The sequence below is a fragment of the Mauremys reevesii genome, linkage group 14, assembly GCF_016161935.1.
Source record: "Mauremys reevesii isolate NIE-2019 linkage group 14, ASM1616193v1, whole genome shotgun sequence".
In the NCBI taxonomy this organism is placed as follows: Eukaryota; Metazoa; Chordata; order Testudines; family Geoemydidae; genus Mauremys; species Mauremys reevesii.
In genome coordinates this window covers 14,144,742-14,159,479 of record NC_052636.1, presented here as the reverse complement: position 1 = coordinate 14,159,479, position 14,738 = coordinate 14,144,742, and the positions used below count along the sequence as shown (strand labels likewise).

At 65.6% G+C, this 14,738-nt stretch overlaps 1 protein-coding gene across 1 annotated transcript; it reads left to right on the top strand.

The window, feature by feature from the left end:
- Window positions 1-454: 454 nt before the first annotated feature.
- On the top strand, window positions 455-6,498 carry TRIP6 (thyroid hormone receptor interactor 6). The gene is made up of 10 exons (XM_039500030.1): window positions 455-726; window positions 1,093-1,291; window positions 1,426-1,544; window positions 1,958-2,077; window positions 2,792-3,364; window positions 3,958-4,045; window positions 4,200-4,369; window positions 4,771-4,949; window positions 5,036-5,156; window positions 5,748-6,498. Exons 2-10 carry the CDS (start codon window positions 1,102-1,104, stop codon window positions 5,877-5,879), a joined length of 1,692 nt encoding a protein of 563 aa, XP_039355964.1. The 5' UTR covers window positions 455-726; window positions 1,093-1,101; the 3' UTR covers window positions 5,880-6,498.
- Window positions 6,499-14,738: the final 8,240 nt, after the last annotated feature.

The following is a 14,738-nucleotide window of genomic DNA, read 5'->3' as shown; positions in this document are numbered from 1 at the left end:
ACAGGGGCCAGGAGAAGAAGCCATAACGCCCCCCATCGCCCCGCCCCAGGCGAACAGCTGTTCAGACTTTCCTGCTAAGGCTGGAGAGGAGCCAGGGACCCAGAGCTCCGGCTGGCCGGGGACCGGATGGGAGCCCACAATCCTGGAAGGGGAAAGGCCCCGGATCCAATTCCCCACCCCTGAGCCAGGCAGTTCCTTCCCTGAGCCAGGGAGAGAACCCAGGAGACCTGGCTCCCAGCCCCCACTCCCCTCCCAGAGCCAGGGAGAGAACCCAGGAGTCCTGGCTCCCAGCCCCCCTGCTCTAACCTACCAGCCCCCACTCCCCTCTCAAAACCAGGAAGAGAACCCAGGAGTCCTGGCTCCCAGCACCCCCTGCTCCAACCCACCAGGCCCCGCTCCCCTCCCAAAACCGTGGGAGGGGGAGGAACCCCGGAGTCCTACCCTGCCCCTCCCATGCCCCCCCACAGGAAGTGGTAGGAATTCCCATCCCCACGTGACCCCTCTGGAATGTGGTGATGTCACCGAGGGGTCCATTAAAAAAGTTTTTGGGGAGTGAGGAGGAAAAAAAAACTTTTGTGGGGAGTTTCGGAGCCGGCGGGATCCGGAGCCTCCGGGACCCTCCTCCCCGCCCTCCACCGGGCCAGGGACCCTCCCCCCCCACGAGTGGGGCAGGACAGGAGGGGTTGGGACCCCCCCCCCCAGCTGGGATTCCCCCATCGGAGCCAGGTAAGAATCGGGTTCCCCCGCCCCGCAGGAATTCCCCACCCACGTGATCAGAGACACCCCCATTTCCTCTGGCCAGGGACCCCATCCCCCTTAGCGCCCGCAGGGCCAGGGTCCCATGGGAAGACCTCTCTTCAGCCCCTTCTGCCTCTCGGAACCCAGGAGTCCTGGCTCCCAGCCCCCCTGCTCTAACCCACCAGCCCCCACTCCCCTCCCAGAGCCGGGGAGAGAACCCAGGAGTCCTGGCTCCCAGCCCCCCTGCTCTAACCCACCGGCCCCCACTCCCCTTCCAGAGCCGGGGAGAGAACCCAGGCGTCCTGGCTCCCAGCCCACCCCCCAACCTCTCTGCACCCTTCCTCCCCCCCGCAGGTCCGCGAGATGTCCGGTCCCACCTGGCTTCCCCCCAAGCAGCTGAGCAATTCGGGGTCTCCCGGCGTCTCGGTCTCGGCTCCGGCGCTCTGCAAACCCCAGAAGAAATACGCCCCGGTCCCCGCGCCCCCCAGGCCGGCCCCCCAGGAGCAGAACGGGGGTGGCATGAGCGGGCCGAGCTACCAGCCAGCGGGCCCTGGTAAATACCCGTTTTTGGTCTGATCCAGGTGGGTGGCAGGGCTGGAAGAGGGGGGGAGAATCTGGGGGGCGGTGGAGGGGGGAATACAGAGGGAGGGGGCCTGTGGGTCTGACCCATTGCTGTCTCCCCTCTAGGCAGCCTCCCTTCCCGTTCCCTGCCCTCTGCTTTCGGCCCCGAGCGTCATTACCCAGCACCCCCTGGAGCCAAGGATGAGCCGGGGGCACCCTGGGGTGGACGCGGGTACCATATGCAGGTAGGAGGGAGGAACAGGGGTCCCCGGGGAGTGGGGCGGTGGTGGGACAGGACTTAGTGTCCCTCGCGAGGCAGGAACTGGGGGGTTGAGTTGGCTGGTGTATGACCCACCTCACGGAGGGATTTGGGGTGCAGGTGGAAGGGGGGTGACCTATGTCCCATGCAGCCCAGTGTCCTGCCTCTGTGGGGCCTTGGAGATGGCCTAAGTTTCCCATAATTCCCCTGCCTTGGTCATATGGGGCCCACGGGACGGCTCCTTCCTGACCATCTCCTGCCCTGGAGCATGAGGCTTGATTCCCGTTACCCTCCGGAACTACCCGCCGCTAGGACAGCCGCTGGCCGGCACGATCCCCGCGGACGGGCCTGCTCGCCCCACACCCTAATCCCCCTCCCCGTCCTGGTCCGTTTCCGTAGGGGTCCGCCCTAGACCCGGGGCCGCCCCGCCCCTCCAGCATCGACGCCCAGATCGACTCGCTCACCAGTATGTTGGCGGATATGGAGAGCGCCGGCCCGCAACGCCGGGGGGAGAGGCAGGTAAACGGCCCCCCAGGAGGGTTCTGGGGGTGGGGGTGGACCTGGTGCGTTTTCATCGGCACAGCCTCTCCCACCCTATTTCAGTCCCTATCATCACGTCCTTCCAAGTACCTTCTTGCCCGTCCCCGGCCCACCGCATGGCAACTCCAGCACCCGACATCTCCGGAACCGGTGGACGCCGGCTCCCGCCTGTGACGCCGTCGGAAAGTTGAGATCCTGGGTTTTCCGGCGGTGTCACTCGCCCCTTTCTCCCTCCCCCGGTTCCCCCGGCGACCGGCCACCGAAAATCACGTTCCGACCCGAACCTCGGGGTGAGGGACCTGGAGATGGTTCACGGGACGTCGCAGTGGGCCCGCCTTCATTGCCCAATATCTCCTGAACCGGTGGGCAGAGAGACGAGCGCCAGGCACCGTTGGAAAGCCAAAACTTTCAGCTTTCCAACGGCGTATGACGTGTGCATCCATCCTTCACGGCTCACGAGATATTGATGGTTTCACTGAGTCACACTTGGACTAGCAAGAGTTGACGATCACCATGGGTTCCTTGGGGAACGATGGGCGTTTCAGTGCATTTAGAGTTGGGGTGGGTTTGCAGGCTGGGGGGCTGGTAATATGGGGTCCCCCCAAAGCCAGGAGGGGTCCCCAAAAGCCAGGAGGGGTCCCCCAAACCTCCACACCAGCCTATGTCTTATCTTTCCTCTCCTTTCTTCTCCAGAACTTCGACGTCGTCCCGTACCCGTCGGCCTCTGGCGCCCCGCAGCCCGGCCCCCCCAAAATGCCCGGCCCCTACAAGCCAGGCTCCTTCGCCCCCAAGAACTCGCCCTACGGTCCGTCGCCCCAACCGGCCACCTCCACGGCTTCCTCCGGGCCGTCCCCGCAGTACGGGGCTGGCTACCCGCGGGTGCCACCCGGGCACAAACCCTACCCGCAACCCACGCCCGCGTCCTACACCACATCGGCCGGGCCGGCCTTTAACGTCCAGGTCAAAGTGGCACAGCCGGTGCTGGGTTACGGCCAACCGAGGCACCGGGCCGAGCAGGCCTATGCCCCCCCCTCGCCCCGAGCTGGCCGCGGGGCCCAGTACGCCGGGGAGGAGGGCTGGTATCTGGAGCCGGGGGGTTACAGCAAGAGGCCAGGCAAGGGGGAGAGCTATGGAGCTGGGGGGCTGGCCAAGCCGGGGGAGGCGGCCGGGGGTCCGTACCAGGCTGCTGCCGGGACCCCGGCCAAGGAAGAGACGGCGGTGACGGGGAAGGTGCCCCCTGGTGGCGGAGGCGGATACCAGCACCAGGTAACGTGAGAGGGAATGGACGGGCGTGTGAGGGGCGGGCAGGACCCCTGGATCCTCTGGGACGGGGTGGGGGCTGGTGGGTTAGAGCAGGGGGGGCTGGGAGCCAGGACTCCTGGGTTCTTTCCCCGGCTCTGGGAGTGGAGTGGGGGCTGCTGGGTTAGAGCAGGGCGGGCTGGGAGCCCGGACTCCTGGGTTCTCTCCCCGGCTCTGGGAGCAGAGTGGGGGCTGGTGGGTTAGAGCAGGGGGGGGCTGGGAGCCCGGACTCCTGGGTTCTCTCTCTGGTTCTGGAAGGGGAATGGGGGCTGGTGGTTAGAACCGGGGGGGGCTGGGAGCCAGGACTCCTGGGTTCTTTCCCCGGCTCTGGGAGGGGAGTGGGGGCTGGTGGGTTAGAGCAGGGGGGGCTGGGAGCCAGGACGCCTGGGTTCTCTCCCCAGCTCTGGGAGGGGAGTGGGGGCTGGTGGTTAGAACAGGGAGGTGCTGGGAGCCCGGACTCCTGGGTTCTTTCCTGCTGGGGATTGTACCTCCTCATGGTGGGGTGGGGGGGGGGCTGATCAATGTGAGCGAAGCCTCCACCGGAGATCTCGCTCCCCCAGGCCCCCCCGAGCCGCCCGGAGGAGGAGCTGGACAGACTGACCAGGAAGCTGGTGCACGACATGAATCACCCGCCGGCGGGGAGTACTGGTGAGCGGCTGGGGGCGAGATGGGGGGGGCTGGTGCTTATGGGGCAGGGAGGGGGATGCTGGGGGGATGGGATGGTTGTGGCGGTGGGAGGGGAAGGGTCCATGGAGAAGCTGGGGGGCCCCGTGTGACCCCTCCCCCCCTTGCCCCCCCCCAGGGCGCTGCGCCCGCTGTGGGGAGAACGTGGTGGGGGACGGGACGGGCTGCGTGGCCATGGACCAGGTCTTCCACGTGCCCTGCTTCACCTGCACCACCTGCCACGCCCGGCTGCGCGGCCAACCCTTCTACGCCATGGAGCGGCGGGCGTACTGCGAGGCCTGCTACGTGGTGAGTGCCGGACGCCGGGGTTCTCCCCCCGGCGCGGGGAGGGGAGCGGGGGCTGGTGAGTCAGAGCATGGGGGGCTGGGAGCCAGGACTCCTGGGTTCTCCCGGCTCTGGGAGGAGCGGGGCTGGTGAGTCAGAGCATGGGGGCTGGGAGCCAGGACTCCTGGGTTCTCTCCCGCGGGAGGAGTGGGGCTGGGGGTTAGAGCAGGGGGCTGGGAGCCCGGACTGCGGGGGTCTCTCCCGGGCTCTGGGAGGGGAGTGGGGGCTGGTGGGTTAGAGTGGCGGGGGGGAGGGAGCCAGGACTCCTGGGTTCTCTCCCCGGCTCTGGGAGGGGAGGGGAGCTGGTGGGTTAGAGCAGAGGGGGCTGGAAGCCAGGACTCCTGGGTTCTCTCCCCTCCCGCCAGGTGACGCTGGAGAAATGCTCCCGGTGCTCCAAGCCCATCCTGGACCGGATCCTGCGGGCCATGGGCAAAGCCTATCACCCCCAGTGCTTCACCTGCGTCGTCTGCCACCACTGCCTGGACGGGGTCCCCTTCACCGTGGACGCCACCAGCCAGGTGCACTGCATCGAGGACTTCCACCGGTACGGCCCCGCCCCCTTAGCCTGTGGCCCCGCCCCCTTAGCCTGTGGCCCCGCCCTAAGCTCTCTCCCCTCTCACTGCCCCGCAGGAAGTTCGCCCCCCGCTGCTCCGTCTGCGGCAACGCCATCATGCCCGAGCCCGGGCAGGAGGAGACGGTCAGGATCGTGGCCCTGGATCGGAGCTTCCACATTGGGTGCTACAAGTGTGAGGTAGGGGGCTGGGAGCCCGGACGCCTGGGTTCTCTCCCCGGCTCTGGGAGCGGAGTGGGGGCTGGTGGGTTAGAGCAGGGCGGGCTGGGAGCCAGGACTCCTGGGTTCTCTCCCCGGCTCTAGGAGGGGAGTGGGGGCTGGTGGTTAGGGGTGGGGTGAGGAAGGAGCCCGGACACCTGGGTTCTCTCCCCGGCTCTGGGTGGGGAGTGGGGGCTGGTGGGTTAGAGCAGGGGGGGCTGGGAGCCAGGACTCCTGGGTTCTCTCCCCGGCTCTGGGAGGGGAGTGGGGGCTGGTGGGTGAGAACAGGGGAGGCTGGGAGCCAGGACTCCTGGGTTCTCTCCCCGGCTCTGGGAGGGGAGTGGGGGCTGGTGGGTCGAGCAGGGGGGGATGGGAGCCAGGACTCCTGGGTTCTCTCCCCGGCTCTGGAAGCGGAGTGGGGGCTGGTGGTTAGGGGTGAGGTGAGGAAGGAGCCAGGACTCCTGGGTTCCCTCCCCAGCTCTGGGAGGGGAGTGTGGTCTCATGGTTACAGTAGGAGCGGCTGGCAGCCCGGACGCCTGGGTTCTAACGGACTCTCTGTCCCCCCCGCCCCAGGAGTGCGGGCTGCTGCTGTCGTCGGAGGGCGAGGGCCGGGGCTGCTACCCCCTGGACGGGCACATCCTGTGCAAGTCGTGCAGCGCCCGGCGCATCCAGGAGCTCTCCTCGAAGATCACCACCGACTGCTGAGAGCTCGGGGGGCTGAGCTCCCCGCCCACCCCCTGGGTGGGGGCTCCGTCTGCCCCCACTGCCGGCAGCTGCTTCAGTATCAGTCCGTTTGGGGTCCCCCTGCACCCTGTTTCTCCCATCCCCCAGGGGGCAAAGAATCTGCCTTGTGCCCCCCAGATTCCTGCCCCTGGCTATGTCGGCATCTAATATTGGGGTCCCCTGCACCCCACTTCTGCCATCATTTTGGGGGGCAGAGCCCCCCATATCTTGCTATCCCCCTAGCTCCATTGTTATCTATTAAGCCCTTTCTTCTCCCCCATTTCTCCCTTCATTTTGGGGGCACGTTTGCCCCCCCCAGAGTCCCTGTTCTGCCAACAGCTGTTAATTCGGGGTCCCCTCCCCCCAATTCCTCAGCCCCCTAAAACCAACCAGGCCCCGAGGTCCAGATTGGCGGGGGGGGGGAAGGTGGCAGTAGAAAGGGGGGCGGAATTCACCCCGCTCTAATATTGGGGTGAGGGGGGACCCCCTTCCTCAGCGGGTATAGAGCAGGGGGCGGGGTTTGGTGGCTGGACAGGAAGTGAGCCAGTCTCTTTGCCCCGCCCACATTTCTCTGGCCCCGCCCCCAGCCTTCTGGCCCCGCCCCCTCCCCGGGGAAGGTTCTCTCCTGCCCCCTCCCCTCAGCTGAAATGTTGTCAGCTGTGTCCTGGGGGGCGGGGGGTGGAGGGGCTGCCCCTTAATTCCCCAGCGGGTCTCCCCAATATTTCTCACTTGGGGGAGGGGTTGTATTTCTCCCCACTCCAGGGATTCACAGCCCAGTTGAGGGGGGGGGGAGAGATGCTCAGGATTTGGGGTCTCTCCCCTCAGTTTCTAGGTCAGTTTGTTTTTTTTGGAGGGTCACTGGGGAGTGGGGGGGGCTGCCCCTCCCCCGAAGGAGCCCTGACTCCCCACCCATTTTGGGGGTGGCCCTTCGGCCCCTGAGCTGCTCTCAGGGGGCAGATGATGCACCCTAACAACCCCCCAGCTGTGTGTATCAGGACGCCTGGGTTCCATCCCCTGCTCCTGGGCGGGGCAGGACTCCTGGGTTCTATCCCTGGCTCGGGGAGGGGTGGAAGGGGGGCCCAGCCGGACTCCTGGGTTCTATCCCTGGCTCGGGGAGGGGAGGGGGGTTCCTTCATCACCATTAACGATTTCCATTGCATGCTTCACCCTCTCCCTCCCGACCCTGTAAACCCCCCTCCCCCTTTCTAGGCGTGGGGGTGGATTAAAGATTTGTTTTTTCACTCTTGGCAATACAATGTCCTGCTTTCTTCTGTTCAGAGGGGTTACTGGGGTACCCTTCGGGGCTGTGGGAGGAGAGTGGGGGCTGTGGGGGTTAGAAAGGGGGGGCGGGGCTGGGAGCCCGGACTCCTGGGTTCTCTCCCCGGCTCTGGGAGGATAGTGGGGGCTGGTGGGTTAGTGAAGGGGGGGCAGGGAGCCAGGACTCCTGGGTTCTCTCCCCGGCTCTGGGAGGGCTGGGGGGGCTGGTGGGTGGAGCAGGGGGGGCCAGGAGCCAGGACTCCTGGGTTCTCTCCCCGGCTCTGGGAGGGGAGTGGGGGCTGGTGGGTGAGAACAGGGGAGGCTGGGAGCCCGGACTCCTGGGTTCTCTCCCCAGCTCTGGGAGGAGAGTGGGGGCTGGTGGGTCGGAGCAGGGGGGGCTGGGAGCCAGGACTCCTGGGTTCTCTCCCCGGCTCTGGGAGGAGAGTGAGGGCTGGTGGGTCAGAGCAGGGGGGGCTGGGAGCCAGGACTCCTGGGTTTTCTAGATTCCGACGCCTGGACCGCTATGATCTGCTCTGACCCGTACAACCCTGGCCACAGGCCCGTCCTGAAATCATCCCTCCAAGTCGCCTCTTCACCTTCTCTGCATTAAGCTAAATCGCTGGCGCTCCGTGAGGCTGACCCAGTAAAGGCAGGTTTTCTAATCCTTTAATCCTTCGTGCGGCTCTTTTCCATCTCCAATTTAGCCCCGTCCGTCTTGAATTGTGCACGAGGGCCAAATTCAGAGATGAAATCACCTCCCTGCCCCTCCTGCTCCAGATTCCCCCGTTTATACGCCCCACGAGCGTATTCGCTCTTTTAGCCACAGCGTCGCCCTGGGAGCTCGTGTTCAGCTGCTCCTCCATGCCGCCCAAATCTCTTTTTCAGAGTCCCCACTTCCCGGGATGAAGCCCCAGACCCTGTAAGTATGGCCTATGTTTGTTGTTCCTAGATGTCTGTTTGTCTTAGCATGATTTAAAAAAAGCAACAACCCACCTCCTTAACTGTGCAGGCCACAGCGCGTCCTGGCCCTTTTGCTTCCCTTATCAATGTACTACGATTCCTCGCTTCTGATTTCTGTTCAGCACAATCAACCTCCCGTTTTCATCTATTTGTTCCATGTTCATCTTTTTATCGCCGTCACTTTCCCCTCAGAACCAGGTCCATTTTTTATTTCGGTTTTTTAACCTAGCCGGCTTTTTCCCCCTTGCAAAGCGTTCTGACACAATCCCCAAGCCCCAGTGGCATTTTTCTGAACCGTTTCATTTCCTTCCGGCTGATTTTGGCGCGTCATGGCTTTCCGCTTCGGGACTCTGGCCGACTCGAGCCCGGGGTCCCGCCCCGTGTCCCCGAACCCAAATCCTCCATCCTATGAGCCGAGCGGGCAGGTCGCGTCCAAACTCCTGTGGCCAGCTCCCAGCCGGCTGGCTCCAGGGGGCAGGGGCCTGTCCCCTCTAGGGGGCGCCGGCTCCCACCCGGCCCCAGGGCGGGGACTGGCTGGCTCAGGGGGGGCGGGAATGGGGCAGTGGCCTGTCCCCTCTAGGGGTCGCTGGCTTCTCTCCGTCCCCGGGGCCTGGCTTGCGGGAGGGGGGGCGAGTGGCCAGAATTGGGGGGGGTCCCTCTGTGTCTGTCTGGACCCACCCAGGAGGCTTCCACACACACACCCCAATGATTCCTTCACTCCCAGGGGTGTGTCTGGGTGGGGGTGGCAGGGACCCCCCCTCATGCAGCCCCCCCCTTGAACTGTGCCCCACAAGCCAGCCCCAATCACTCCCCCTCCCAGCTGCCCTCCCCATGTCCCGCCGTCTTCCCATCTTCCCCCCCTCCCAGCACCCCCTGCCTGTCCTGCCCCCCCCCACTGTGCCCCCCGGCAGCTCATTGGCTGGGCTGCTCCCCCACTCTCTGGGGGGGGGGGGTGTATATAAGAAGCAGGCTGGGTGGGGGGGCTGGGCACACACCAGTCCTGGCCGCTTCCCAGCTCGGTGGCCGGCGGCCAGATTTGGGGGTGAGCCGCGGCAGCATGGGGTGGCCACGTTTCTTCGTCCTCGTCCTCCTCGCCAGCTCTGCGCTGCGCCCTGGGGGGCTCGCCGGTGCCCCCCGCCTCCGCGCCCCCCGCCTGGGGAGCCAGGTGAGTGGGGTATGGTCAGAGGGCCCCTGGGGGGAAGGGAGAATTTAGGGGTGCGGCAGGGATTAGGGGTCCTGTAGAAATTGAGGGATGGGGGTTAGGGGGTGCTATATACCTTGGGGGGGCTATACAGAAATTGGGGGATCCAGGGAGATGATTGGGGTGCTGTGTAGCTTGGGGGTGGCCCTGAGGACTTTGGGGGTGCTGCACAGATTGGGGGGATGGTGTATTCCTGCTGTGTAGTTTTGGGGTGCTCCAAGGGGTTGGGGTACTGCATAGCCTGGGAGCTCACATGTCGGGGAGCTGTGATGAAATTCCAGGGCCCTGGGGAAAGCGAGGGGTGTTGCGTAGATGGAGGGGCACCCCGGGGGAGTTAGGGGTGCTGCTCTGGAGTTTGGGGGTTGGAAGTATAGGGGGGGCTGGGCAGAAATTGGGGGGTGCCCTGAGGGAGTTTGGGGGCACCGTGGGCCTTCTGCAGACATTGGGGGCTGCTGGGGTGAAAGGGGGGGCTGCAGAGTTTGAGGGGGTGCCCTGGGGGGCTATAGAGATGGGGTGCTCCAGGGGGAGTGAGGGTTGCTGTGTCAATTGAGGGGCTCCGGGGGGGAGCTATATAGATTTGGGGGGCTGTGTAGACAGGGGGTGCCATGCAGGGGGTGTTGAAAGCAGAGATCCTAAAGAGAGGAGATTGATGGCCAAGGGCGGGAGGTCAGATGGGGATGCCCCGTTTCCTGAGTGGGGTGGACCCCAGTGGGAGTCCGGTGGGTGGGCCCCCCATTTCTTCCAGAAGCCCCCCCCAGCCTCCTCAGCTCCCTTCCCCGCTCCCAGAACTAGCCCTGGGTATACAGCTGGGGCTGCACATCTGGGAACGGCCGGGGGAGCGGGGCTCTGTGAGCTATTTGGGGGGCCCCCCCAGTCAGAAGAGAGAGTAAGTCAGGGTGATTTAGGGGTTACAGGAAGGTGAGGGAAGTGGGGGAGAACCGGGGGTGGGGGCGTGAGCCAGGACGCCTGGGTTCTCTCCCCGGCTCTGGGAGGGGAGTGGGGGCTGGTGGGTTAGAGCAGGTGGGGCCGGGAGCCAGGACTCCTGGGTTCTCTCCCCATCTCTGGGAGGGGAGTGTGGGCTGGTGGTTAGAGCAGGGGGGGCTGGGAGCCAGGACTCCTGGGTTCTCTCCCGGCTCCGGGAGGGGAGTGGGGGCTGGGGGTTAGAGCGGGGGGGGCTGGGAGCCAGGACTCCTGGGTTCTCTCCCCGGCTCCGGGCGGGGCGTGGGGGCTGGTGGTTATTGGAGGGGGGGCTGGGAGCCAGGACTCCTGGGTTCTCTCCCCGGCTCTGGGAGGGCAGTGGGGGCTGGTGGTTAGAGCAGCGGGGGCTGGGAGCCAGGACTCCTGGGTTCTCTCCCCGGCTCTGGGAGGGGCAGTGGGGGCTGGTGGGTTAGAGCAGGGGGGCTGGGACCTAGGACTCCTGGGTTCTCTGTGCGAGTCTGGCGGGGGCCGGGGTGACTCTTGGTGTCTCTCCCCCGCCCAGGCCCTGCTGAGAAAAGCCGTCTCTGGGCTCCTGCGCGCTGATCTGTCTCCCCAGGACGTGGCCGCCCGCTGGCACCTGCCCCCCGCGCCCCCCCGGGAGCGAAAAGCCGGCTGCAAGAGCTTCTACTGGAAAACCCTCACCTCCTGCTAGCCCTGCCCCCCACCCCTCCCCGCACAGGGGGGCTGTGCCATCCCATCCCCTGGTGCTTTGGGGGTGTCCTGAAATGCCCTGATCAATTCCCAATAAAACCGGTTCTCGTGCTTCCTCCCACCCACGGGCTCTATGGTCCTGTCTGTTCCTGCCCGCGGGAGTTGAGGGGAAAACCCAGTTGTCCGGGCTCCCAGCCCACCCCCACCCACTCCCCTCCCAGAGCTGGGTTCTCTCTCTCCTGGCTCTGGGGGGGGGGGAGTGGGGGCTGGTGGGTCAGAGCAGGGGGGGCTGGGAGCCAGGACTCCTGGGTTCTCGGCCTGGCACTGGGAGGGGAGTGGGGGCTGGCGGGTCAGAGCACGGAGGGCTGGGAGCCAGGACTCCTGGGTTCTCTCCCTGGCGCTGGGAGGGGAGTGGGGGCTGGTGGGTCAGAGCAGGGGGGGCTGGGAGCCAGGACTCCTGGGTTCTCTCCCCGGCTCTGGGAGGGGAGTGGGGGCTGGTGGGTTAGAGCAGGGGGGGCTGGGAGCCAGGACTCCTGGGGTCTCTCCCCGGCTCTGGGGGGGGGGAGCGGGGTCTCACGGGGCCCTTTATGGATCCAGCTTTGCTCTCCCTCCCGCCCCCCGGTGGCGGGTGACCCCCTCACTGCCCCCCCTTCAACACTCTCGATTCTGGCGCTGGGAGGGTTAACGGGCCTCGGCCCAGCCGAGGGCTCTCCCCCCACCCCTCCCCGACCTTTCGGCTGCTGACTATTAAACATGATGAGGTTTTTTCCTTAATTTCTCCCAGCGGGGGCTCTTGGGGGGGCGGACAAGCTGATGAAGTCACTGCCCCCCCACCCCCAGGCACTCTGCAGGAATCCGTGCACTAAGATGAGTGGGGGGTCTTGGCCAAAGTGTCCTTCATGCCCCCCCGGAACCCCTCAAACCCAACTTGGGGGGCAGGGGCTGGACAGAAGGGAGGGACCCCATAATTTGCCACATTTTATACAGACAGACCCCCCCACCACCACTGAACTGAGGGGGCTGGGAGCCAGGACTCCTGGGTTCTCTCCCCGGCACGGGGAGGGCAGGGGTTGTAGTGGATAGAGAAGCGGGGTCTGGGAGCCAGGACTCCTGGGTTCTCTGCCCGGCTCTGGGAGGGGATTGGGGGCTGGTGGGTTAGAGCAGCGGGGCTGGGAGCCAGGACTCCTGGGTTCTCTCCCTGGCTCTGGGAGGGGAGTGGGGGCTGGTGGGTTAGAGCAGGGGGGGGGGGCTGGGAGCCAGGACTCCTGGGTTCTCTCCCTGGCTCTGGGAGGCTCCCCTCTGGGAGGGTGGGGGGGCTGGTGGTTAGAGCGAGGGCGGGGGCTGGGAGCCAGGACTCCTGGGTTCTCTCCCCGGCTCTGGGAGGGGAGTGGGGGTTGGTGGGTTAGAGCAGGGGGGGCTGGGAGCCAGGACTCCTGGGTTCTCTCCCCGGCTCTGGGAGGGGAGTGGGGTAGGGGCCCTGATCAGTATGCGAGAGGGGGCCCTCCCCAGGGCTGCAGAAAGGAGGGGGAGAGATACAAGGCCCCCTCTTCATTCCCCCCCCCACCACACACACACACACTGCTGATGGATCAGAGCTGGCGTCTGTGACCTGCTCACACCAGCAGCTGGAGAGAGGCTGCAGCGGGGGGCTGCAGACTCCCCCCCCCGCCAGGCTGTCAGAGCTCGGCACCAGCTGTGCCCCCCCCCCCACTGCTAATGGGTCTCCCAGCCACCATCCCTGCAGGGAGTGAGTCACAGCAGCGACAATGGGGTGGAGGGGCTGGGAGCCAGGACTCCTGGGTTCTCTCCCCAGCTCTGGGAGGGGAGTGGGGGCTGGTGGGTTAGACCGGGGGGGCTGGGAGCCAGGACTCCTGGGTTCTCTCCCCAGCTCTGGGAGGGGAGTGGGGGCTGGTGGGTTAGAGCAGGGGGGGCTGGGAGCCAGGACTCCTGGGTTCTCTCCCAACTCTGGGAGGGGCGGGGGGGCTGGTGAGTTAGAGCGGGGGTGCGGGCTGGGAGCCAGGACTCCTGGGTTCTCTCCCAACTCTGGGAGGGGCGTGGGGGCTGGTGGGTTAGACCGGGGGGGCTGGGAGCCAGGACTCCTGGGTTCTCTCCCCGGCTCTGGGAGGGGACTGGGGGCTGCGGGGTTAGAGCAGGGGGGGCTGGGAGCCAGGACTCCTGGGTTCTCTCCCCGGCTCTGGGAGGGGAGTGGGGGCTGGTGGGTTAGAGCAGGGCGGGCTGGGAGCCAGGACTCCTGGGTTCTCTCCCCGGCTCTGGGAGGGGAGTGGGGGCTGGTGGTTAGTTTCAGGTTCCACAAGGAGCTGACGACACACCTGGGATTGAACCCCCGCCCTCCGTCCCGGCTGCATTCACGCACCGTCCAGGGTCTCTGAGGCGCTGAGACAAGATGCCTTCGCCACACCCCAGTCTGGCCTCCATTTATTGGGGTCACTCGTAAGCCGCTACGTCGCGGGGTCGGGCCCAGTGAGGAGGGGGGCCCGTATGGACCCAGCGATTCGACTCATGGGGGTTGGGTGGGTGGAGAGGCTGGAGGGCGGGGTGTGGGGGAGAAATGGGTGGCTGGATGGGGGCATGGAGGGCCCTGGGGATGGAGGGAGGGATGGATGGAAGGAGGGCACTGGGGAGAGATGGCTGGATGATGGAGGAAGGGAGGGATAGATGGAGGGATGGAAGGAGGGCTGTGGGGGATAGAAGGATGTGGGAGATGGATGGATGGAGGGCTTTTGGGGATGGAGGGATGGAAGGAGGGATGGGGCAGGGACAGCTCCGTGGTTTGAGCATTGGCCTGCTAAACCCACGGTTGTGAGTTTCAATATTTGAGGGGGCCATTTGGGGAACTGGGGTAAAAATCTGGGGATTGGTCCTGCTTTGAGGAGGGGGTTGGACTAGACACCTCCTGAGGTCCCTTCCAGCCCTGATCTTCTATGATTCTATGCAGAGATGGGAGGGATGGATGGAGGGCTATGTGGGATGGATGTGGGGGATGGAGGGCACTGGGGAGAGATGGACGGATGGAGGGAGGGATGGAAGGAGAGATGGATGGAGGGCTGTGGGAGATGGATGGATGTGAGGGATGGAGGGCACTGGGGTGAGATGGATGGACGGAGGGAGGGATGGAAGGAGAGATGGAGGGAGGGCTGTAGGAGATGGATGGATGTGGGGGATGGAGGGCACTGGGGTGAGATGGAGGGAGGGAGGGATGGAAGGAGAGATGGACGGATGGAGGGCTGTGGGAGATGGATGGATGTGGGGGATGGAGGGCACTGGGGTGAGATGGATGGAGGGAGGGAGGGATGGAAGGAGAGATGGACGGATGGAGGGCTGTGGGAGATGGATGGATGTGAGGGATGGAGGGCACTGGGGTGAGATGGATGGATGGAGGGAGGGATGGAAGGAGAGATGGATGGAGGGCTGTGGGAGATGGATGGATGTGGGGGATGGAGGGCACTGGGGTGAGATGGATGGAGGAAGGGTGGGCTGTGGGGGATGGAGAGATGGACGGATGGAGGGAGGGATGGAAGGAGGGATGGCCGGAGGGCTGTGGGAGATGGATGGATGTGGGGGATGGAGGGCACTGGGGTGAGATGGATGGAGGGAGGGATGGAAGGAGAGATGGAGGGAGGGCTGTGGGAGATGGATGGATGTGGGGGATGGAGGGCACTGGGGTGAGATGGATGGATGGAGGGAGGGATGGAAGGAGAGATGGAGGGAGGGCTGTGGGAGATGGATGGATGTGGGGGATGGAGGGCACTGGGGTGAGATGGATGGATGTGGGG